A 26,461-nucleotide genomic window follows, 5' to 3' on the forward strand; every position below is an offset into this window, starting at 1 on the left:
AATTTTAATTTATGACTGTAAACATGGCAGAACCATTCCAAGCAGACTGCAAAGCTATATACATTTTAATGCAGAATATTACCTATGAGGAAATTTAAGTAATATTAAAGGGCATATCTACGTGTGCATATTAATACACAGCAATAAACTGTGGTGCACATCACACCGGAGATTATTGTTCCTGGGTGCTGCATTTACATGTGTGCCCAGTACCACAGCACATTGAGCTAAGTTGGAGCAGTCCTGGCTGGCAAGGGATATGTGTGTATACACCCTTTGCTCTCTGTCCCCCCTCCGCCCCCCCGGCAGACCCTGATTTTCCTGGGCTGTCCCTGGAGAGTGGAGAGCGAATCAGGGCAACCGCCCTGGGCCCCACACTTCGGAGGGCCCTGCGGAGCCAGGTGGAGAGGCCATGACTTCCGTGTTTGATGTTTAGCTTGCCCTCCCACCCGGTGGATTGGACATCTCTTTGTTTGTTCCAGCTGCCACCCTTCCCACCACATCCGGTGTGCCAGGGGATGGGGAGGGGGCCTCGTGCAGGCTGCTTTGCAGCCCCCACACCCTGCTAGGATCATCTGTGCTGGAGGGGGTCAGCCTGCCAGCCCAGGGCTGCTCTGACCTGGTTCAATGTGCTATGGAGCAGCTGGCTGGGGCACAAGTGTGCTCCAGTGCAGGGCTAGCCAGCAGGTAGCCCCCACACTGAAGCACTCTCGTGCCCCAGCCAGGCAGCTCAGCATCTACATGTGTATTGCTCCACATGCAAAAACTCCACAGCTGGGTAGTACTTGTATTTACATACATGAGGTTTATGGGTTTAGATTTATTATTGGTGTGGCAAGCCTGCCTGCTTCACAATGAAGTTTTTTTTTTATATACATTTAAAATGCAACTATTACAGCTTGAAAACAAGCCAATATAAGGAAGAAACAAAATAATATAGTTGGAGGTAGTGGTCCATGTTTTCCATGATAGAGAAGCCTTGCATAGTTTTAGTTTACAACATGGCTGTCCAACGGGCATATCTCATGAGGTGTAAAGTGGCAGCCCCTGGGCTCTCACCTAGTTGCCCCTTCACCCCATAGCTCTGGCTGCAATAGCACCTTGAGTCTCCAGGCTTCTCTGTCCTTCAACAACCATTTACCGCCCCTGGGCTAAGGGACAGGACACTGCAGCACAGGAAATGGAGAGCGAGTCCAGAGGTGCGCTGTGCAGGGGGGAAAGGGGAGGAATTGTGGCTATGTGCCCACATGGTGTACCTGGGGAGGGAGTGCCCTATGCAGCAGTGGAAAGCAGTGGTGAAAGGTACCTACAAAGGCACATGCTGTATATACCAGATAGAGGAGACATCCTGTGACGTGCAGTCTGGGGGCCTGTGGGTCACCCTGGTGCAGCCTGAGGAGCGTGCGGTCCCTGGCTACTTAGAAGCTGGGTAGCCCTGGTTTAGAACATAGCAATTAGTCGTCCAGGTAAACACATCAGAGCACCAAATCCTTATTTGTGGCTGAACCTTAAATGTGGTTACTTGTGAAACACAGTTGAACATAAAATGTATATTGGACGTGATTGCATCATCAAATCATTCTTACAATTAAGGTACCTACATATATAGTGGCATTTCATTTTAATTTTGGAAAAACATGAATTTATGGTTTTTAATCAGAGAATTTGGGATTTTTAAACAAAAAAAACCAGGATCCCTGGTGACTATTTCTCTTGTATCCTGTTTTTATTTGCATATGGATTTTACACAAGCCCTTGTTCCATCAGCTATTTAGTTCTGCTGTGCCAGCTTCTTTCTCAGATCTGAGGAAGAGTAATGTGACACTCAGAAGCTTGCCCAGTTCTTTCCCAACCATGCAGTTGATCCAAGAAAACCTCCCATTCACACAAAATGCTTGCCCCTAGAACATCTGCTGAGCCATCATGGGTACAACATCACTTAACTGCTACTCCCAACAGCTAAATACAGGTTTTTCATACATTTTATGTAGATGGAAGTGAAGAACAGTCTGGGTAATTATACGCTTTGTGTTATTAAATAAAATAAATCTAGAGAAGTATAAAGATGTTTCTATATGCATGTTAGGGCTGTGCAAAACAGCACTGTTCCACTTCAACTTCCATTTCGACAGAACAGTGTTTTGTTTCGAGTTTTGTTTTCTTTTGAAAGCACTAGTCTGTTTCGTCAAAACTGTTTTGACACTGTTTCAACATTTCACCCATAGGCTATAATGGGGAAGCATGGAACTGCCCATAACTTTCTCATTTCTTTCCTGATTCAGACGAAACTTGCAGAGACAGTAGCCCCTTCTGAGGGAATGAAGCCTGCCATGTTTCATGGAGAGAGGTGCAGAGGTTTCTGGGAAACTGGGGCTCTGCCAAACTCCTCCTGGGGGTGCAGGCCCCCTGTTTACCTGCCAAATGACAGGAGGCTGCTCCTGCCACCTGGGACCAGTGCCAGAAAGATTGGTACTGCCACTGGCCCCAGGCAGCAGCAACAGCAACAGCATGCTGTCATCCAGCATGCAGATCTAGGGGTCTGGACCCCTGGGAGTGCTGGGGGATGTGCCAGAATCCTCCCAGGGGGTACAGCCCCTGGATCTGCACAGGATGACAGGAAGCTGCTGCTGCTGGTGGGACCAGCACTGAAGCCAGGTACGCATGGCTTCAAAACTCAAAATGTTTTGAAACATTTTGAGTGCCCTTGTTTTGTTTCAGAGCTGTTTCAGAGGCTTTTGTTTCATTTTGATTTTGCTGTTTTGAGCTTGAAACGCATTGAAACAGCTTTGAAACGAAACACCTGACAAAATGTCACACAGCCCTAGTAAATAAGCAAAGGAAATGGAGCCTACATGAAAGTATTGCAAGTTTGGTGCTTTACTGGCTAGATTAGGGTCGTCAAAGAGAATGTATCAATGGCTCACAGTCTAATTGGGAGGTGGAATCAAGTACAGTACCCCTTGGTTTGTCCTGGGCCCACTACTGTTTAATATCTTCATTCATGATTTAGTGAACAGAACTGAGTGCAGAACTGGTGAATTTGGGAAGAACGTCAAGCTGAGTAGGGTAGGAAAAAAATGGAGCATAGGATTAGAATTCAAAATTACCTAGTTATTTGAGAGAAAGTGTGAGAAATAGATTAATTAAGTAAGGACCAGCTCTATCAAAACTAGTGGGGCCTTAACTAAAGTACTGTGTCTGTTTGGGTCACTGCATTTCAAGAAAGACAGGAACATACTGCAAAAATCCAGGAGAGAGCATCAAAAATAATTAGAAGTCAAGAAAGCATGACATAAGAGGAAAGTTGAGAAGAATGGGGTTATTTAGAGAAGAGAAAACTGAGAGGAGATTCAATAAATCTTCAGATACAAAAAGGGCTGTTTATAAAGAGAATGGTTCTTCTCTTGTACACTTCATTTCTCCTTCTACACATCATTAACGTGGCAGAGCCACAAAACTCTTTTATCGTTGACACTTGCCAAGTCCTTATCCTGGATGCAGGGGTGTTCTCCACACGTGAGGAGGTGTCAGCAGTCTGTGGTGGATCACCGCACTCAGATATTGAACTGTCCTTTAAATCAGTGTTATAAAGTATGGCATTAAAGTGTCCAGCTTCAGAGTGAATCCTATTTAGTTTAAGCCATAAATTGTGCAGGAGCTCATACCTAGGTGGATAGGGTTTTGGGTTGCTTATGAAGCACTGGAGATGAGAATCAATCTCGTCCCACTTCTTGTGGTGCTGTTCAAGTGCCCATAGGGTGCTGCTCCTGCCTCCATATATTGCACTGTGCCTGTACCTCCTGTCTCTGAGTTTCTTGACTAGGGTCACTTGCGTACTAGTTGCTCCAAGATTTAATGAACCAGGTGCTCCTGGTTTTGTTGGGTGCACTGAGCAAGGCCAAGAGTTGCTTTCTGTATTCTCAATTGGGGAGATAGTGTCCCTGATAGTATTGGCAGCATATCAACAGGAGCATATGTTACACACTCTATTACTATTCTCATTGCTGAGTTCAGAGCAACATCAGCTTTGCTGGGGTGGCTATTATGCTTGACAGCAGTATTCAGCAGGTGCCTATACTAGCGCAAGTATTGATGTCAGCATGATGAAATTGACTCCCCAGGTTGTTCCTGCCAGTTGGTCATCTTATAGCACCAATGCAAGAGTTGTTCTTAGATGTTTTCAGTAGGTGTTCTCTGTTGGTAAGGTTCCTATCGAGAGTTACTTCCAGGTACACTGGATTATAAAACTGCTGAAGAAGGGTGTTCGTGCCTGAAAGCTTGCAAAGAACAATTTTTCCAACTATTTAGTTGATGTAATAAAGGATATCACATTTGCCCAAAAAAACCTGATCTGCCTATGTCCTTAGACTAACACGGCTACAGCCAACACCCTCAAAACATTTTGTTCTGACCCACTCCTAACTATACGGTTTGCACAAATTGATGGGTTTTTAGGAGGAAGAATTTCGTTCATGGGTTCAGCCGCAGTATGGTTATTTAAAACTGTATTAAGTTTCACACATTACTGCAGCAGAAATGTGTGAAAACCGAGTATGTCAGACATTGGTTCAAAAAGTAGTGGTTTTATTTTATGGTAGTTTTAAATACAAAAAAAGATTGCTTTAAAGTTATATTGCATGAAAAGAAACTCTTATTTCTAGGCGTTGGTCAGTTTAAGGTTAAGAGATGTGTTAAAATGAAACCAATAGTTTGGATAAAGTTATGTTGGTGAGTGACACTCAGATTCATGAAGAGAGATTCTAAAGGTACTGTGGGGTAAGAGGAGAAATATTGAATTTGCAGAGAGAAATATTGACTTTGATTACAAGTGCTTTGTCATCCTCTGACTTGTCTGACTACATTTTTTTGCTCAGATAGGATTGGGGGAATGCAGAGTTCTCCCTACATATATTTCTGGCTGTCTTCACAACACATTACTAGAACTCAGATCTTCTTTATATGCAGAATGCTCAGAGCAAATTTAAATCATAACTATGTGGAAAAAACTACTTTTAACTCTTCAAGTATGAAGTAACTAGTAACTTAATTTTAGACCTTTAGCTGTTTTTAATACTCTTAGAAAAGCATTTAAGACTAAAATTCCACCATAATTTTTACAGTTGTGCAAGAGGTTTCTGTGCACTGCCAAACTGCGCTTAGAATACCTACATTAAGTAGGCCTATCATCCTAATTCCACATTTCTCATAGGCAGCTATTTGGACAAAGGATTCGAAGTATAAGTTGTTTAGATACAAGTAGGGATTAAGGCTGTTAGTTATACAGTAAAATCTCCATTATCCAGCATGAGTGGGGAATGCTGGGTGCTGGTTATGTAAAAATTCTGGATATCTAAAAATACCGGATTGGGGGGGGCCTTGCACGCAGCAGTGGCATGGGGTGATAGATAGCGGCAGTGTGGGGTGGCTGCACATGGCAGCAGGGTGGGATGGTGGATAGTGGAGGTGGCGTAGGGTCGGTTAACAGAGTATTCTGGCTTGTAGAATGCCTGATAATTCACTGTATGTACTCTGTTCAAGTTAATAACATTAGGCATGTATAAGAGATGTTAATATTGCCTTCAGATTAGTATTCCTAAATGGGACTAACAATACTTGTGAGGTAAAAACAAATCCTAAAATAGCTATCACTCAGATCATTCAAATGTAATTGATATTGCAGATGAAAAACAGACAACCAAATATGTGCTCAGAAATGCACTACACATTAAGCTTCACTCCGAGGGAAATTAGACTTTCTAAACCAAGTCATTCTATGATCTTTTATGTGATAGTGATGGCAGTGCATTAACTGACCAAGAGAAGATAAACAATCGCCAAAATTGTATTACCCTTTTTAAAAAGAAATCAGAAATGCTTGGTGACACAGATTTATTATAGATGGCATCTCAAGTGATTAAGGTGAGAAGAACTGCTCTCTAGAGATTTCTAGTCTTATTTGGCTGGCATAGTGCTCCAAACCAGCAAGAGCTCTTCATTATTATTTTTTCTATTCTCCTCATATCACTATGGTAATTGCAGTGCACTGGTTGCTATAGCAAAAATGATTAATCCTTTAGTTGTGGTCTGTATGCCAGCAGAAACTTTCATGAGATACACATGTACTGTCTTCAATTTGAGTCATAGAAGTCAGACTTGATTCTGATAAATAATTTGATTGCAAATAGCAGTTTGTTTTATTTTTCAAGAAGTGATTTCAGCATCTTGAAAGTAGAGCCTTTTCTTTATTTACGTGCATATATGTGAATTTTGGAACTTTAGCTTCAGAAACCCAGGCTTGGAAAATTTTGGTTCCTGTGTTACAATATTTTATTTTTTGCACAATTCTCTTGCATACCATGCATATTATATCAAATAAATAAAGAAATATAAAATATGAAAAAACTGATCAAATGACCCAGTTTGCATAAGTTTGGGCATCTATTGTCTCAGAATAAATTCAGTTAAATTTGCAATAGAAAAATATAAATTGATTATTTGAAATGATCTCTGAGGCTGCCTGCAGACACTAAAAAAACCCCCCAAAAAACAGTGCTTTACTTTGAATTCGGCATGTTCCCATACCAACAAGCCCCACACATGCTCAAAAGAAGCAGTGCGATAGTTGGACCGAGGTCACCTGATGTCTGTATAGATCGGATGCTGTAGTGGTGCTTTTTTGGCACTTATATCTAAAAGCTGATTGAATCAGCTTTAGCTGGAAGCACTAAAAACCCTGCTGAAACACCCAATCTATACAGATGCTGCTGAGCCAGGTCAAAGTAATGTGTAGCTTCTTCCAGTAAATCTTGTTTTTTGAGGGGGCAGGGGTTTGTTTTGGTTTTTTTGTTAACTTCTGCAAGCAGCCTGAGAGTTTAATAATCTTCACATTTTACTGCTAATGCTGAACTGGAAGTTGTGCTCCTTGCTCTGCTACTGACCTCTGCATGACCTCTGGGAAATGGTTTCGTGTCTTTTGGGCCACTTCTTGCTTTCTTTTTAAATCCAGATGTGGTAGAGCAGGGGTAGACAGCATTTTTTGGCTGGAGTACCGAAAAACACTATAATGCCTACCTGGGAAGTTGCCAGAGTGCTGGCATGACAGAAAAACAAAATGAGGGGAAGGGGTACATGGCAGGATGCCCTGCTTGTGCCCCTTGCCACCCACCCAAGGCATGTGCCCCCAGCCCTGCTGCCCCTGGCCCCCAACCCTACTTCCCCTTGGCCCCCACCCAAAGCCCCTGCCCCCCAGCCTGGGCTCTGTGGCTGCCAGCAGCTACCTTGGCTCTGGGTAGCTGCTGGAGCCCAGGCTGCTCCAAGCAGGGCTTGCAGTGTCCCAGCTGCCTTCTGAGAGCAGCCCAGGACCCCAGCTGGCAGCAGCTCCCCAGAGCCGGGGCTGGCTCCGGCACCAGCTCCACACCAGCATGTGCACCTGTGCCTCGGTGGGGGCGGGGCCTGAGGCAGCGCATCCCTGGTCTCTTCCCCGCTCCCGGCACGGAGGTGATGAGCCTGGCACAGCCTGTTTGTAGCTTGCCCGCTGCTTGCTACTGCTGCCCAGAGCCCAGGCTGGCTACAAACAGCCGCGCCAGGCTCATCATCCCCGTGCCGGGAGCAGGGGAGAGACCGGGGCTGTACAGCCTCGGGCCTCACCCCCACCGCCCACTCCAAGGCACAGGTGCACATGCTGGTGCGGAGCTGGTGCCGGAGCCTGGCGCGGCTGTTTGGAGCCTCCTGGCTGCAGTCGGCCCCGACTCTGGGGACCTGCTGCCAGCCAGGATCCTGGGCTGCTCCCAGCAGGCAGGTGGGATGCTGCAAGTATGCTGGGAGCAGCCCAGGCTCTGTCACTGGCAGCAGCTTCCCGGACCAGGGCTGGCTGCAGTGTGCCAAGCAAAATGGCCTCACGTCCCATGCTCAGCACGTGCACCAGAGGTTGCCGACCCCTGTGGTAGAGTATGGGTTTTATGGTGTTTCTGTGTTAATTTTGTTCATCTTGTAATAATGTTATGTGCCTCAGTTTCCCCCGGCTAACATAATCATGGGGACTGAATAAGATTGAGCTCCAGCATCAATAGGATTTGATTAGTTTTGATAGATCAACAAAGGTGGGATTGTCAGTAACACACAGGTGACTCAATAGAAGCTGAAGGAGATTATTATGGCAATGGGCAAAGCAGGCTGGACAAGCAGTGTATCAGCTCATGGCTAGTGTGTTGGCAGAGGAATTCAAAAACAAGCAACTTTGAGGGCTTGGGGCTGTGTGGGCTTGATTGGGGACAGAGGAACTACTAAACTCTGGATGAAGTAGAGAGCTTCTGGCTGGGTGACCTTTTTCAATAAAAAATTTGATTCAAGAGAAGATGTTTGTTTTGCTCCTTGAAATTATGGGTTTAATTTCTTCTCCCCAGCAAGAGATGAAGTCCCTCTCTTAAGAGGTGAACTGCAAACTAACTGCTTGTTTCAGGTATACAGACAACTAGGGATGTTGGACTGAGCTGGGCTCCCCTTCTGGTCTAGAAGGCATGCCTGGGCTACCACTCCAAGACCCAAGCAAGGCTGCGGAGTTCCTGAGCAAGCACTTCCCTGAGGGGACTTGCAACAACAAATAACGAGGCTTATTTTTCTTTTGCACAATGTTTTGAGATGCTTTTGTAAATGTGTATTGTTTCAGCTCGATTTATATTGGGATTTACTGCAGGGGAAAAGTGTTGAAAGTAACAGTCAGTTAGGCTGTCTTTTAGTGGGGCTGTCTTGGTGACCTCTTAGTTTACATTAACAAAGCTTTTCTTATGTAAAGTGACCCAAAAACAATTTCCATGCATTAATGAGCACACTGCTGTCTATCTATTCAGAGTCATCAGGTTTTTTAGAAATTTGGTAGTACCATGTATATTGATCTATTCAGCTTATTCAGAAGAGATTTTTCCTTTAAAAAATGCCTCAGCATAGATATTTCAGTAGTGAATTTAAGTCCTTGAGCTATAGTAGTCAGTATTCCTGTTTTTATGGGCTGTTTGTATGGTTGAATCAACCTCATTTCACTTGAAGGAGTGTGTTTAACATTGTTGGTGTCCATAAACATGACACAACTGATTATTTTGGAACAGTATCTTATCATACTGGTTCTATTTATCCCTGCTTCATTACTAGGATGGGTGTGAGCACCCAGTCCAGCATGTTTCATAGTGGGTGAGTAGGGGTGGTTGGGATCTCAGGGATGGGTGGCCGGTGGCTGGAGACATTTTCACTGTTTCTGCTTTCCCCTTGCTCCTAAACTTGAGTTCTCTGAAGGTAAACAGCTGGCATTGACCAAACTCTGCAATATGCTTGCCTATTTAGGGGTGCCCTGGAAAGCAGAGGATTTGCTGCCAGGGGTTGGGGCACATGAGGAGGGCCTGTGGTCCAGCAGACAGGATATAGCTGTTCTCAGATAGTTAGCTTTCTTTGGGGCCAGGTAGAGCCCTTGACCCCTGCTTCCCTCCAACTTTTCCCCTGAACCTCCTCTCCCTTGCCCCCAGTGTCAGACCCTGCTCTCCCTGAGCAGATAGAAGTGAGGGACAAATGTGAAAACACTGGGCATTTTTACACATGCTCTGGGAGGCGGGCACTTTAATTAGCAAGCGCTTTTAATTAAAAGCACCAGAGTGTCATGTGTATTGGTATTCCTCACACTGAAAAAAGGTGGTAAGTCGCTTTGAATAAAGCTCATCTTTCAGGGTGGGGGCACTAATACATGTGATGCCAGAGTCATGTGGAGCACATTTATTTCCATGCTCCAGCAGACTCAGTTAATTGAGTCTGCTCTGATGCACTGTCCAGTATGTCAGAGCCAGCTTTGGAGGTTGTTAAGGCACAGTTTGACAAAGCCTTGGTTGGAATTATCTAATTAGATGGTCCTGCTTTGAGCAGGGGGTTGGACTAGATGACCTCCTGAGGTTCCTTCCAACCCAAATTTTCTATGATTCTATGCAGGCAAATTACTACAGGTACCTATAGACTTATTTCAGACCGAATAGATTCAGAAACCTTTTTTTGAAACTGCTGCAAGTTTTAGCACAGGTACTCCATAACCACACTTAAGTATCACTTTTGTACCTACGTATATATAGTACAAACCAGGCATGATGTTAATCTAGAGCCAGAAGGCTCATGACGTATCATATAGTTCGTTGGGCTGGGCCCTGTCAGAGTCAGCAGGATTTCAGTTCATCGTGACCCCACAGCTCAGCACTGCTCAGAGTGTGTGTGTGTGTCTGCTTTGGATACCATCCTCCCAATGATCCATGTGTTAATTATTCCAGCAGTCATGACTGGAACTGGGTAGTGAGTTGCATTGTAATGAGTCCTAGGAACCTCCAAAAATATATGTGTAGATGAGGTGCAGAGCAACCTGGTCTGGCTTCACCCCATGGAGGGCAGGGTCACACTAATCCTATGCAACAGGCTGAGAGAGGGGGTAATGGAGGGAGTCTGGCTGAACTATTTGGGACCTCATTTGATAATGTTTGCCAGACATTTATGGCTGGTGAAGAAACAAGAATCATTGGAAATGGGGAAGAAAAGTGCAGCTCAGCTGTAGGTGTGAAGAGGAAGTCGAACTGTACAGAATGTAGAGGCTCACCATGACTTGAAAAAGTTTAAGCACTGCAGAGGACTGAGAGCAATGGACACTACTATATATTTTATTCAGATGAGCTGTGCTAACCTATCCTTGTGGCAGGTTCCCATCAGCGTGTTTTATCAGTTTTATCGTCGATTTCCAGTAAGGCTACTTTTGGCAGCAGTTGAATGATAGCCAGTGTATTTAACGAGATTTTTTTTGTATGTGCATGTAAGATAAGGATCTTTTCCCCATATGCTGATTGGAAGGGGGGAGGGGAGTTTTGCCTTTTACTCAAGTAAATATGGTACTACTAGTGCTCAAGTCCCTTATGTAATATGGAAGTATGTATTTTGATTATATGCCATACTTTTTTTCACTGCCTGTGTTTTAGTTTATGCTTATATTTGGATTCCAGTTTAATTCTTTGTGCTAATAAAATATTATTGCCTAGTTACTAGACCCTTCTTCTCTTGCTAGAGTAGCTTGCTTATTTGTAGCTTGTTGGTGACCAGTGGTTAAATAACGTTTTTTCTATGACTAGGCTAATATGGTTTCTATGAAAATATATAGGCACTAGGCAGGGATTTAGAGGACCAGAGCTGATTTTCTTCCTAAAAACAAAACCACAGTGAAGTTCTGTCTTGCCCGCAGAACTTTGACTCCACCATAAAATCTCTTTGCATCTGCTTGTTAAGTTGTGATTCATACCTTTAAAAAAGCAGTAGCCATTGATTCATTTTACATTGCATAATTAACCAATAATTATCACTGTCATAGCTATCTCCTTGAAGACTTAAAGGCAGACTGTGATAAAAGAACATTAATAATTATACTTTGGGTGGGGGGAGGAGGATAATCATTAGGTACTAAGCAAACCTTTATTTTGCCTGAATATATAGAGCTTACCGGTATGGGATGTCTACCTGACTGTCGTGTGATGATGTTGTTGGTACGTTGAGCGTTGTCATGATAGTTTTACTTCATTTTATTACTGTTTATTTGAACTGTACATCACATGCAACTGGAAAAATATACCATATAGTTAAAAAATCAAACATCAATTGATATATATGGAAAAATATTAATATTTATATTTACATTTTAATTAAAGAAATTTGTTTATTACTAGTCATTACCGTCATAATCTGTTGTCTTGTACTAGTCATCTTTCACCTGGGAGAAGCGTTCTGTTTTTTCTTTTATTAATAGAAGGAATTTTTCTTCCTGTTCCTCTTTAACAGACTTAGAAGGGTATGTTATGGTCCTCCTATAAAAGTTATGGATAGGCCATTCGTGATATAACTAAGACTTCTATTTAGAAGCTGTATCTGTAAGAGAACAATAGATGCCTGGGGCAGCTTTTAGAATTCCAGCTACTTTTATGTCACACCAGTCTTGGAGCCATAGTACCTCTTTTTTTTCTTCATGTTTTAGCTTAGCTTATTTTCACCATCTGTCACAAGCTTTATTTTCACTTAACTAATTTGGGCTAGGCTGTGGGTAATGATTGCTTTTGGGCATCTCAAAGGAATAAACTGAGTCTTTATCCTAAGGGAAACTAAAGAATTACTGAGGTTTAATTGGTTTGAGTACCAAGTTAAAGTAAAGGGATGTGATTGCATGCCCAGAAGTTGCTGTGAAACAAACATCCGTGGTTATCTTAACCTCTGGTCTGTCCCATTGTAGGAATGCATTACAAAACAAGACTCACTTATGTGATTCCATTTTCTAATATCCATAATTCATCACCTTTATTCAGGACACAGATTGGCAAGCTCATTAAGCAGGTTTACGTGGTGAACAAGCTAAGAAGTCCTGTGGAACTATGCATCCTTGGGGCCAAGTTCTCTTTTGATATCCCTGTATACATCTATTAAATCCCAGGACTTGCTGTGAATTTACAGCAGTAAAACTGTGAAATTTTGTATCTGTAATATGAATATTGCATAGTGTATAGTAAGGAGTTAATTTTGCCTTTGAGCTGAGCTACTTCCTGAATTCCTTGAACATCCCTAGGCAGACAAGGTTAATACTAGATCTCACACAACAGTTGATTAAAACAACCTTTTAAACATACAGGGAACTTATTAAAAAGAGAGCCATTTATGAGTGAAAGACATGAGGGAGTCCTTTAAGTTCACTTTCCCCACCATACATATAGTTGGTACCCTATAGTCCTACCTGTTCTAGAAATAATTGTTTACATATGATTGTACGGTAAATGTCTGTAGATGTCACTTGTAATGTTAGCATGGAGTGAAAGCTGTTGTCAGATCTGTTAACGTTCCATTTGTATCATAACGGTCTCTACCAATGTTGGGTGATTATTCTTTTCTACAGCTTTGAGGGGAAAGAATTAACAAACCTGGTACAGCAATTTCTTGGCTGTCAGAGTTGAGACAACACAGACCCTAGTGTCACTATTACAATTCTGTTGACAGCATCACGCCTACATGTAGTAGAAGTGTAATTTAGTAAAATGTTAGGCCCCACAGAGCAGTGAATCACATGAAGTAACCTTTGGGAAACCACTTGCTGTTTGTGCTTTTGTTTTATAAGTAAGCATTCAGACTCAAAGTACAACAGTAATATATGCTCTTCTTCAGTAGCAGTTTGCTGTAATGTAATTTAAAAACTTTTTTTTACAAGTCTAACTTTGCAATGAATTGAAAACATTTGAGCCACTTCAGCACAAGTGTGAACTTTGCTAAAGAATTAGGAAAACTTTTTCAAGTCTTTTTATTATTTTTTATGGAATTGATTTCTGGGAAATGTGTTTTAAAGATGTGTTCCTAGTAACTATTAGGGATCCTGGTTTTCTCTGTTTAAAAATTGCAGATTCTCCGATAGAAACACCCCAATCACAAATTCTCTGATTAAAAACCCCAAAATACATGTTTTCCATGATTAAAATGAAATGCCACTATGTGTGTGTGTGTATCTATATATCTGTATCAGTTGAACACCATGTTTTATTGATATAGTAACAATTTTAAAGCAATGTGGAAGCCTACCAGTGCCTCAGTCAGTATAATAAAATAAATTCTAAATACCTATAAATGTTGGCATTTGGTTTTGGGTTTTTTATCATGGAAAATCGGAGCTTCCCTTTGCCCCCTTGGCTCACCAGGATGCAAGTCAGCTGTGACCCCTCCCACCCCCCTGTTTTGTGGCTCTGAACAGCCCTGATGTGCCCGTGCCCTGCCCATGCCATTGCCCCTCACTCCCAAACCCCTGTGCCTCAGTCCTGCCAGAGGGGGCCCCCAGCAGCCAGGGCTACAGGGCCAGGTATCTGGGTCCACAGCCCCCTGCCCTCCAGAGCATTGCCCAAGCAGCACTGAAGCCCAAGTAGGAGGTGGTGGATGCTGTGGTGGAGCAGAGCACGGAGCCCAGCTCCCCCTCCCCAACAGGCAGCATCACCAGAGGACAGCCCGTTGGGGGCAGGGTTAGGGGCTGGCCACTGTGGGCTCAGACTCCCTGCCCTGCTGCCCTCCCCCTGGGACCTCTGTGGCCCAGTGGGTGGAACCCAGTGTGGCAGGGCAGAGCAGGACTGGTGGGGTGGCTCATGCTGTTGCTGGGAGCTTTGCAGTGCCAGGGTGAGGTACACTCTACCTGCCCAGCAGCAGCAAGGAGCACAACTCTGTACTTCCACCCCTGCTGGTGCCAAATGGGCAGGGGACACCTTGCCATGGTGGCACAGGGCTCCCAGTGGTGGCAACAAGCTTCCCTATCCCACTTTGCCCTGCTATGCCAGGGCCAGGCCCCACAAGCCCCAGAGACAGGGCATCAGGGACCAACATAGCTTCATAGTTGGTAGGGACAGAAGGGACCTGAGCAGATCATCAAGTCTGATCCCCTGCCATGGCAGAAAAGAGTACTGGGGTCAAATGACCCCAGCAAGGTGTACATCTTGCCTCCACTTAAAGACCCCCAGGGTAGGAGCCAGCACCACTTTGCTTGGTTCCAGATCCTAGCCGCCCTAACAGTGAAGTAGCGCCTCCTGCTGTCTAGTCTGAATCTACCCTCTGCCAGCTTGTGACTGTTATTTCTGGTCACTCCTGGGAGTGCTTGGGGGAACAGGGACTCCCCCAGTTCCTGCTGGTCCCCTCTGACTAGTTTGTAAATGGCCTCTAGATCCCCCCTCAGACTTCTATACCCTCTGGACCCTCTCCATGCTGTCCACATGCCTCCTGAAGTGCGGCGTCCAGAACTGGACGCAGTACTGCAACTGCGGCCTGACCAGTGTCACATAGATGGGAAGGATCACCTCCTTGGACCTGCTTGAGATGCGTCTGTGGATGCATGACAAGTATGGTTGGCCTTCCTGACTGTGTCCCCACACTATCAGCCCATGTTCATTTTGGCATCAAGAATGACTCCAAGATCCTTTTCTGTCTCCGCACTGACGAGAAGGGAGTTCCCCAGCCTGTAGGTATGGTGCTGGTTCTCCCTCCCCAGGTGCATCACCTTGCATATGTCCGTGTTGAAACCCATCCTGTTCTAATCCACCCACCCCTGTAACCTGTCTAGGTCCGATTGCAGCCTATTCCTCCCTTCTGGCGTGCCCACGTCCCCCCACATCTTAGTGTTGTCTGCGAATTTGAACAGGGTGCTTTTTACCCCCTCGTCCAAGTTGCTGATGAAGATGTTGAACAGTGCGGGCCCGAGGACCGAGCCCTGGGGGACCCCACTGCCCACATCCCTCCAAGTCAAAAATGACCCGTCCACTACCACTCTCTGGGTGCGGCCCTCCAGCCAGTTAGTGACCCATTTGACTATGTAGGTGTCAATGCTACAGTCCCCTAGTTTTTTAATGAGAATGGGGTGCGATACAGTGTCAAAGGCCTTCCTAAAGTCCAGAAAGACTACGTCCACTGCTACCCCTGCATCTAAGGATTTTGTGACCTGGAAACAGAAGACCACGAGGTTGGTCTGACAGGACCTGCCTCTAATGAACCCATGTTGGTTGCCCCTAAGCAGAATCTCCCCTGCTGGCCTCTCATGGATGTGCGCCAAGATAATTCTCTCAAAAAGCTTACCCAGGATTGAGTTAAGACTAACTGACATACAGTTTCCTGGGTCCTCCTTCCTCCCTTTTTTGACAATGGGAACCACATTGGCCCTTTCCCAGTCTTCTGGCACTACACCAGAGCACAACAAGTGCTCGTAAAGCTGTGCCGGGGTCCCACAATGACCTCTGCTGATTCCCTCAGCACTTTGGGGTGGAGATCATCAGGACCAGCTGATTTAAATACATCCAGTCCTTCCAGAAGTTCCATGACTAGATCCTCACTGACCCTAGGCTTGGGTGCACCTCCCCTGGGGTCTGCAGGGGTCCCAGTGTGTGTGTGTGTGGGGGGGGTGACCTGATCCCTGCTCAGGAAAATGGTGGCAAAGAAATTGTTAAAAAGGTTAGCTTTGTCGTCTGGTGTGATGACCAGGTTTCCTAGCATGTCTTGCAGTAGTCCCACATTAATCGGTACATTCTTTTTGCCCCCTATGTATTTAAAAAAGGACTTCTTGTTGTCCTTGATACAGGTAGCTATTTCCAGTTCCAGCTCTGCCTTGGCCTTCCTGACTGCCCCCCTGCAGCCCTGAGCAACCGCAGTATAGTTCTCCCTGGTGATGGCCCCTCCCTTCCATTGGGTGTCTGTCTCCCTTTTAGCTAGGAGACGTTCTCGTATACTTTTGGTGGCCATGGGGGCTTTTGTGCCCTCTTGCCCCCTTTGATCCGTGTTGGGATTACCTCCCTTTGGGCTTGGAGGATTGTCTCCTTAAGGAATGACCACTTTTCTGGGACCTCAGTGCCTTCCCTACTATTCTCCTTACCTCATTGAAGTCCGCCCACCCAAAGTCCAGGGCTGCTGCCTTGCTGCAGGCCTTTGCCACCTTGTGCTGGATGGTGAATTCCAGCAGGCAATGATCGCTGTCGCCCAGGTGGTCAAGCACCTGCAGCCCCCTCACCAGGTTGTCGCCCATGGCCAGCACCAAGTCCAGCAAGGCGTCTCCCCTGGTGGGGCTATGCACCTCCTGGGTTAGATGGTGGTCCTGTATTTCGGCTAGGAACCTACATGAGCGGTCACACCTGGCTGACTGCTCTTCCCAGCAGATGTCTGGAAAGTTCAGGTCACCCATGATGACCACGTCTTTTGACCTAACTACCTCCATGACCTGATTTAAGAATTCCCAGTCTAGCTCTTCTCCTTGGTTGGGTGGTCTGTAGTAGACCCCCACCGTTAAGTCCCTTTCCCCTCAACTTCCTTGTGTTCTAACCTAGAGCACTTCAGTTTGCCCCTCCTCTGACCTCGTGCTACTCATTGAGGATGACGTAGAGCACCACACCTCCACCTTTCCTCCCTATCCTATTCCTCCTGTACAGCCTGTAACCCTTGGTATTCACCGCCCAGTTGTGCATTGGGTCGCACCACGTTTCTGTGAGCCCCCACTATGTCTGGGTTGGTGTCAGCTAGCAGGAGGGTAAGTGCCTCCATGTTTCTGATCAATTTGATTTTTATGAATAAAAGCAACAGAAATGCCATAGGGAAGAAATGTAAGTAGTACTTGTTAAGTTGTTCGATAAAGGAAATAAGGTTACCACCAAAAGAGAATGTTTTTAATAGCTACTTGGGTTTAGAAAAATGTATGACAGGACTTTGAGGTGTGGGTTTCTGTTTCTAGTCTAGACATGAGAGTGAGTCGATCGTTACTTTTTTCTGTACTATTTTTGTTTTTAAATTATTTATGATCATTAAAGTTTTAATTGGTCTCTTGAATTCATCTGGCAGTTGCCACCAATGAGGTATTCATCAGTACATTTGACAGGACTTTTCAGTCATGATTTGTCACTTCTGGACAGCTGTAGTTTAAAAACATGCCACTGAGGTTTATTTTCTCTGTCCTACCCCTGTTGAGAAAATTGAAATCCTGAATGAAAAGAGAAAAACCTTAGAAAGATTTTATTTAAATGTAAAATTAATCCATTTTCTTCTCATCCACACAATTGAAAAGTGAGTGTTTATATCTTATTCTCACAATAAATATTTCTTTCCTTGTAGTAGGATTATGCTCTTTGATGAGGAGCCAGTTATTTTTTAAGTGGTCTTTGAAGTCTGCACAAAGGTTTCAGTCGCCAAAAACTGAATATTTGGAACCAGGAATAGCCCTGACTAAGAGCAGATATCTTTTTACATTGTTTGAAATTGGATAAGCTGTTTAGAGCTGTCTCTGTTGGTTAGTCAGAGGCCTGTTTAAAAAAAAAACACCATAAAGGCTTACTGCAAATATGTAGACTTAATACAAGTTTGTCTGACCTATAATTAGTAAAAATTGGAAGTGCTTATACTGGAGAGCATCAAAACTGAATAATGGAACAAATACAATCACTGGACTAATTACACAGTTCTTTCTGAAAAGAAATGTTCAAATACTAGACTGTTTGCATTTGATTAAAACAGTTCACAAGTAAGCCAGCATTCTTAAATGCCATCTTTAAATTTCTTTTTATGTTTACTTTTGCCCTTGTCAGAAATGGTATGATAGCTGCTGTCATGTATTTATCACTTAAATATGCATTTCGTGTCTAAGCGTCTTTTGATGTTAAGGGGCTTTATCTGATCAAAAGATTTGTTTCTGAAGGAATCAAAAGAACACACATATTATTTCAAGTCATGCATCAGCAAGTATAAAATGAGTGGATGCTACAAAAGAAGTGGGAATAGTGAGGGTGTGATACATAGATGTGTGGGTTTTGTTGTTCTTCCTCTCCTTAGCAGTGTTTTCGTATGGTATTTACGAGTCCTTCCTGAGCTATCATACTAAAATGCAGGAAATGTCTCTGGTCTCTAGGAAGTCACTCTTCCATGTCCCTGATGCATATAGTCTTAATATTTTCAAAACCTATTGATTGTTGGAGCTGCTTTTGAACCTATGTAAAATCAGAATTTCTTTCCATTTTGTCTTCAAAGTGGGTAATCCACCCTAATGCTTTTCACCTGCAAGGAAAATCAACAGCAGATCAGCCAGTGAGAGAAGCTCTGCAAGCTTGTCACTTACATTATTGGTGGTCTGAAGTCAGACAGGGTAGAGACGCACAAGATAGAATAATTGAATCAGCTTAGCAGACTGAGATCTGGATATGGACATTTCAAAACAACACTTTACAAGATGAACATCTTAGACAGCCTCCTGTGTGAATGCTGCGTCCAACAAAAAACATAGCACTTAATCGAAAGCTGCTATCTTTACAGATGCACAGACAGGGTAAACAGAATCTGCACATTGACCAGTAGTACCAGCCAGTGGCTCATAGATTTAGGAGTTATCTGACACCATACAAAAGAAAGAGAGGAATAAGCTTTAGTGAGTAAGTGCTTATGCATCCCTAATTCAGTTAGTCTATCAGGTGTGTACCTGTGCCGGACCTTCTACCTACATTCTTTTTATTGATTCGCAAAGCTAGATTACTAAATATTTCTGTAAAGTGACTATACTAAATGTTCATAAAGTAATCTGTAAATTTTAATATTATAACTGCAAACTTATGGAATGTCCCAGTTTCTTTTGGTCATATTCTCTTTGACTTGATTTTTGCAGTAGTGGACATAAAATCTTAGCTTGTATAAAACTTTTTAGTCTAAAATGACAACTAAACAGACATTTGGTTTTTGTAAAATATGAAATATAAATAGTATAAAACATCCTAGATGTTATGCACCATGAAAAGTAATACTTCCGTGGTGTAAGGTAGCAATTTACAGTTAGGGAAATTTACTGCTTTCACCTAATTTAAATCACTTTATAAATTTATGCTGTAAATGAGATGAGAAGCAACCAACCAACATAATGCAGTTTTTGAAATATCATATGGCCAAATTCTTTTTTCTGACATGTAGAGACAGATACCATTCAAATTGGTTGTAGTTTTCTGCATCTTTCACTTGAGTATAATTGAGTCCATGGTGTACAATCAGTTTCAGAGAACAGTGACGCTCTGTAGGACTGTGTTTTCCATGTAATGTATGTGACTTGAATTAAAATAAAGATTTACAAATGACCATTTTGAAATTCCAGTTGTGCAGAGAAAATTATATTTATGCTAGAAGAAACACTGGTCTTTGTCGTCTGCATGGGTAGCAAATAAAATATTATTGATTATTTGGAGTACCAAGTCAGTTGTGTCTGTTCTCTTAGATTTAGCTAAATACTGCATAAACCCTTCCTTATCCATAATAAGCTGGATATTTACATTTCTTGTTAAATGTAACAGTAGGTTAATCTCCCTTGTCTGAGGCAGAAGTTGGGAGTAAATACTCAGTGTGTGGCCTGGAAATTCTTTTCTACTTTCTAGATTTTTTAAGTTTTATTTTTACTAATAAACCTTCTTTTTACAGGCTGTGGGACAGTTTTGTCCATCACAGAATTCCTTTTCCCAAAAATATTTGCGATCAAATCATTTCTTATTATGTTATAAATATATTTTATACTACATGATAAATAGAGGAATAGCTATTTCAAACTTTAACATGTAATTATTTACAGCTTCTTAAAACTTGTAAAAATTCAGGAAAAAGCATGTTTATGACAAATATGGAAGTGTCACTGTATATTGCCATTTTTGGTTGTAAAGAAAAAATATAGCCATATTACTATGGTCTGTTCATACGCATCTTAAAGAATTATTTCAGTTGTTAGGCTATTGATACTGTAATAAACATCTTATCCAAATTGAGCTATCAGTTTGGTCGGGCCACTTAACCAAAGCCGTTCAATCACTATTAGATGGTGGCTCCTTAAATAATTCAGCACAACTGAATGTCTTCCCATGTGTAAGAAAGGCCTGTCCCAGAGGTAGTTGTGACACCCCTCATGGCTGCTCAGCCCTTGCTTTACCCTGATTCTCCCCTTCTGTTCTCCTGCCATACCTTGATGTACTTATACCTTTAAGGAAAGGGAGGCTGCCCCAGGAATTCACAAGCTGAGCTCTCATCTGCTCCTGTCCTACTCCTGGGTCTGAGTCCATTCTGGTTCTGGTTCTGTCCTTGGGCTCACCCTGGCTCCCATCTCTACACTAATGCCTAGGTATCTAGTCCACCGTGAGCACCAGACCCTTCTAGTGTGTCATTTTCCCCGTCTCCCCATTCCTCCGCCTGGCACTGGACCTGCTTTGGTCCCATCTCCACTCCACACCCAGGTACCTAGACCCTCCTGGTGTCACCTCCATCCCTCAACCCCAAGCACCAGACCTTCTCTGGTCATGTCTGTTCCACTTCAGAGCTCCTTAACTCACCCTGGTCCTTTCTCCCCATTTCACCCATGTTCTCACTCTGATCCTGGGTCTTTTGGGACCTCCTTCACTGTCATGCCTCCCAAACCTCCAGATGTTACCACAGGCTGTAATTTCCTATATATTGTTCAGAAGCTGCAACCATCTTGCCCAGGAGATGTTCTCTCAGCTACCTCCAGGGCCAGCCTACCTGCCCAGCTCAGGCCTGGACTTATGTACTGCAAGGCCAGTCCAGCTCCCTTCTGGGTCATGTGGTTCCTAATCATCTGCCACACTTGCTGCCTGCTTCATCTGCAACCTGCCTGCTCTTATAGTAGCAAGAGCACAAAGCCTCCTACCACACCATCTTTATCATTGTTTTACACTTTTCACTTCCATAGTTTCATAGTTGGTAGGGTTGGAAGGGACCTAAGCAGGTCATCAAGTCCAACCCTCTGCCATGGGCAGGAAAGAATGCTGGGGTCAAATGACCCCGGCTAGGTGATTGTCTAGCCTCCTTTTGAAGATCCCCAGGGTAGGGGTGAGCACCATTTCCCTAGGAAGTTGGTTCCATCTCCTAGCCACCCTGACTGAAGTAGTACCTCCTGATATCTAGCCTGAACCTACTCTCAGTCAGCTTATGGCCGTTATTCCTTGCAACTCCCAGTAGTGCTCGGAGGAACAGGGACTCTTCCATTGTCTGCTGGTCCCCCTTGGCAAGTTTGTATGTGGCCACCAGATCCCCTCTCAGCCTTCTTTTGTGTAGGCTGAACAGGTTCAGGTCCCATAGTCACTCTTCATAGGGCCTACCTTCCAGTAGGCGATGATCGCTATTGCCCAGGTGGTCGAGCACCCGCAGTCCCCTCACCAGGTCGTCGCCTGTGGCCAGCACCAGGTCCAACATAGTATTTCCCCTGGTGGGACTGTGCACCTCCTGGGTTAGATGGAGGTCCTGTAATTCAGCTAGAAACCCATATGAGCAGTCAGACCTGGTTTACTGCTCTTTCCAGCAGATGCCCAGATAGTTTAGGTCACCCATGATGACCATGTCCCTTGACTTGATTGCCTCCGCGAGCTGACCAGAGAATTCCCAGTCCAGCTCTTCCCCCTGGTTAGGTGGCCTATGATAGATCCCCATGATTAGGTCCCTTTCCCTCCGACCCCCTTGTATTCTGACCCAGAGCACCTCAGTCTGCCCTACCTCAGACCCAGTGCTGTTTGCTGTTTCCACAAGCTGCACCTCTAATTCCTTTAAATCAACCATGCTGCATTACTTTAATTATATTACATTAATTAACAAATCTGTCAAACTGAGCTGCTTTCTCTGCAAAATAAACATCTGCAATTTTGAATTTTTCATTCATTTTGCCACACAACTTTTATTTAAAAAGAAAGAAAAAAGATGAGCTTGCTTTACTAGCAAAATAGAAGCAACAAAGTACTTAATGTTAGAGAGTTATCACTCTCACAGCTCTTATTCTTTACAACATTCTCAGATTAACTTTCTCTGCTGAATTCTTTTAAAATGATTTAGACCTAAAACTTAAGTTTGCTTCTTACAGTATCTCTGCATTTTTTCCACAGCTTGTTTTTCTTTTAGGTCTAGGTATACTTTCAGTAGCAGTGTTTTCCATTATTAAAGTTGGAACTTAAACTTTCTTCCTTGGTTTAAAATATTTACATATTGTCTACAGCCTAAACATTTTAAGTATTACACAAATGCATGGCAGCAAAAGCTGAAACGGATTAGTCTACTTTAACTGAGAAATATAAATGAAATGCAAAGCAAAAGCAAATGATTTTCATGGTGAATATTAGATTTGACTTCTTTTTTTAGAAAATATTTTTTACTCTTCATAAATGTAGTCATTGTTATATCATTACAAATAACAATGTCATTTGTAACAATATAAAGATAACTGAAAGGAATGATTTGATTATAAATGGTTGAAAGCTAGACCTTGAAATCCAAATTCTGTCTACCTCCTTCGTATTTTGGAGAAAATTTGGTCCAGTTTTTGTGATTCAAGCACTATCATACTTTAGCACATCTCTTGAAAATATCATAAAACTTTATAAAGAAGTTTTTTAATTAAAAATTCAAGGAGATGCATTTAATTTCTTTGTCACTTTTTAGGTTTAATTATCATTTCTATTGCAGTAGAGTCTTTAAGTTCAGCAACGTACTTTAAGCTATACCTGTTAGAATGATCATGCATCCAGAAATCTAATTCTACTTAAGTTCAAAGAACTTCAAGAGTTACTTCTAAGAGTAAGAATAATCAAAACATTTCTAAGGGCCAACTATACAGATGCACGTTTTTTTTAACATGCCAAACTTGCTGAAATACATCAAGATCTTTTGAGGATCAGCAGGAAAAAAGTCTACATGGAGTATGCAGTGCTTTTAAACATTGTGCTGTATTTCATAGTTTTCATAGACATTAGGGCTGGAAGGCACCTTGGAAGATCATCAAGTCCAGCCCCCAGGGGCAGGCAGGAAGTCAGCTAGAGTCAAAGGATCCTAGCAAGATAAACGTTCAGATGTTTCTTAAGAGTCCAGAGTAGGTGCTTGCACCACCTCCAAAGGCAGCCTATTACGGTCTTGGAGGAGTTGGTGACCGTTTGACCTTGTCGTCCCTTGAGGCAGTCTGGTGAACAGGTATTCCCCCAGATCCTGATGTACACCCCTTTTATAGTTATAGACAGCCACCAGTTCTCCCTGAACCTGCAGTTTTCCAGGCTGAAGAGTCCCATAGCTCTCAGCCTCTCCTCATAAGGCGTGTTTTCTTGCCCTCTGAACATGCACGTGGCTCTCCTCTGGACTCTCTCAAGCTTCTCCACATCCTTTTTGAACTGTGGAGCCCAAAACTGGATGCAGTGCTCCAACTGCAGCCTCACCAAGGCTGGGTACAGCGGGAGGATGACAACCTGGGATTTGCTTGAGAGGCATCTATGGATGCAAGCCAGAGTTTTGCTCACTTTACCAGGTGTGACATCACATTGGTGGCTCATGTTCATCTTCTGGTCAGTCATGACCCCCCAAGTCCCTTTTGGCTGTGGTACTAGCAAGCTACTGCCAAACCTATCAGCATGCTGCGGGGAGGGGTTTCCCCAAGGTGGAGTAACTTGCATTTTTCAGTGTTGAGCGTCATCAAGTTTCCATCCGCCCATTTTTTGAGCCTTTCGAGGTTGGCCTAGATCAGCAGCCTATCCTCAGGTGTGGATGATTTACCCCAAAGTTTGGTGTCATTGGCGAACTTGGCTAGTCTACTTCTGATACTAGTATCTACATCATTAGACATTGGGTCTGACCACAGAGCCAATTCTGCAGCCACTGGACTGTGATGTAGCTGAGGCCGCAGTTGGCCAATTTTTCCATGAGGAGATCATGGGACACCGGACCAAAGGCTTCTTTGAAGTCCAGATGTATGCCGTCAGTCTGTTCTCCCTTGTCCAGGTGATATGTCATCTGGCCATAGAAGGAGATGAGATTGATCAGGCAAGGCCTACCCGCAACAAACCCATGCTCAGGATGTTGCTATCAGCCAGTTTGTCAAGAATGCTCTTTTCGGTAATTTTTTCCAAGATCTTCCCCAGGATAGAGGTCAGGCTGATAGACCTGTAGTTCTCCATATCTGCTTTCCTCCTTTCTTGAAGATAGGCACCACATTGGCCTTCTTCCAATCTTCAGGCACTTCACCTGAGTGCCACGAGTTCTTGAATGTCCGTGCCAATGGCTGAGCTATGATGCCTGCCAGCTCCTTAAGTACCCTGGGGTGTAAACTGTCTGGGCCAGATGACTTGCAAGTGTCCAGCTTCTCAAGGTGCTCCTTCATGTGGTCTACATTGGTGTAGGGTAACAATTCTCTCTCACCCTGGCCATCCCATACTGTATTGAGCAGGGTGGTCCCTTGGGGCTGGTGAAAAAGTGACACAAAATACCCATTAAGCAGTTTGGCTTTTTCCTGGGTGTCGGTTATATATCAGTACTGCAGGATTTTACAGCCCACCTTGTCAGACCTAATGAAGCATCCATAGAATGACTTCATAATATATTTTCAAAATGTCTACTTGGTGTTCTGCATACATATTTACAAGCTCAGTTACATTATTAGGTAATCCTTATTTAAATATATAAAACAGATATTTTTTCTTTTAAGTGTGTCAGAATTTACATATTAAAAATGTTGGAGATAATATTCTTGCAAGAATAGTGAAAATAATAAAATAAAGTGAAAAGTAAAAGATGAATAAACTCAAAATTGTCTCTTGCCACACACCTGAAATAGAGGGACCATCCATAATATTAGGTAACTTTTGAGTATTATAATTTTATTTTACTTGTGACATTAGATTGTGTGTGTGTGTGCGTGTGTGTGTGTATGTGCTAATGTGCTATCCATTGTGCCATTCACAATACAAGTGTCTTCAAAACAAATACAAGCTATACAAAGATAGACTTGTGAGAACTGCCTTTTCAGCAGGAAAAACTAGTGTCTCTGTAAGTGACCAAGCATTCGTACAGTTTAAATGTGTTATTTTACACTCAAAATCGAGATTCAGCTTATCAGTATACTGGATCAATGTGTAATTATTTCAACAAATAAAACCTCATTTGCAGATTGAAACAAATCTCACCTGTAGGGTAACAAGGTTAAGAATTAACAAAATCTAATCCAAACACATGTAATTTTCATTTACTTATCACTATTTGTGGTATTATGTATGTGCAGCAGATTTGATCTTTTGCAGAAATCTCAGTAAATTGATAACTTTTTTTTTTCTTTTTGGGTTTTTTTTGGCAGATGGGGATGGACAAAGTGAGCTGCTGCTGCCTGCCTGTGCTGATGAAACTTGTCAGAAAAGTGCCATCTATTTATCTAAACTAGGATTGGATCAGGTATCTTGAGTTTACTTTTGTGGAGAAAAATTGAGTACCACGTTTAATTTAGAAAATAAGGAACAAAAAGAAATGGGAAAGTGAAACTTCTGCTGGAAAGGAAAAATGCAAAACAAATATCTTCTCACATTTGACTTGTGACAAATGGAAGAACTACTTAATGACAGATTTTTAAAAGTTACATTTTTGGTAAAAATGGATTCTGTAGTACTTCAAAGGGAGAAGAATGTCTGTTTACCATGGACATTTCTGTTTCTCAGTAGAATAAAAGAACTTCAGGGAAGATTGTGTTACTTCTGAGTTTTCTGTCAGTATATTTGAACTGAGCATGTTGAGTGCTTTTTAAAGATCTTTGTTTCTGGGTTTGGAAATAAAGGCTGAATTCATCAAATGAATGCTTAAACTCTGCAATTACCCTTGTATAAAGGAATGACTTTAAAATAAAATGTTATAGCATGGGCTGTAAAAAATAAGATTCAAGAGTTATTTTATTTAATTTTATTTTGAAGAAAATCTTATTATTTCATATGTATTACAAATAGCAGAAAATTCTGGATTGATTGTGTTTTTAATCTTTGTGCTATTTACATACTTGACCTATGGCCTTTTAATCATAATGTACAGCATCAGCAGCTCACTAAGCAAAGACAAACCTAGTAATTACAGCCTGCCCCACAGTGACAGTTCTTCAGTTCTATAG

General features: G+C 42.9%; 1 protein-coding gene across 1 annotated transcript in view; it reads left to right on the top strand.

The window, feature by feature from the left end:
• ITFG1 (integrin alpha FG-GAP repeat containing 1) overlaps positions 1–26,461 on the top strand; it is a 200,017-nt gene that overhangs the window by 60,433 nt on the left and 113,123 nt on the right. Inside the window, exon 9 of the mRNA XM_019535776.1 lies at positions 25,667–25,761. Within this exon, the coding sequence (XP_019391321.1) occupies positions 25,667–25,761 (95 nt within the window). The remainder of the gene's footprint in view (positions 1–25,666; positions 25,762–26,461) is intronic.

The sequence above is a fragment of the Crocodylus porosus genome, unplaced genomic scaffold (assembly GCF_001723895.1).
Source record: "Crocodylus porosus isolate Cpor-Errol unplaced genomic scaffold, CroPor_comp1, whole genome shotgun sequence".
Lineage (NCBI taxonomy): Eukaryota > Metazoa > Chordata > Crocodylia > Crocodylidae > Crocodylus > Crocodylus porosus.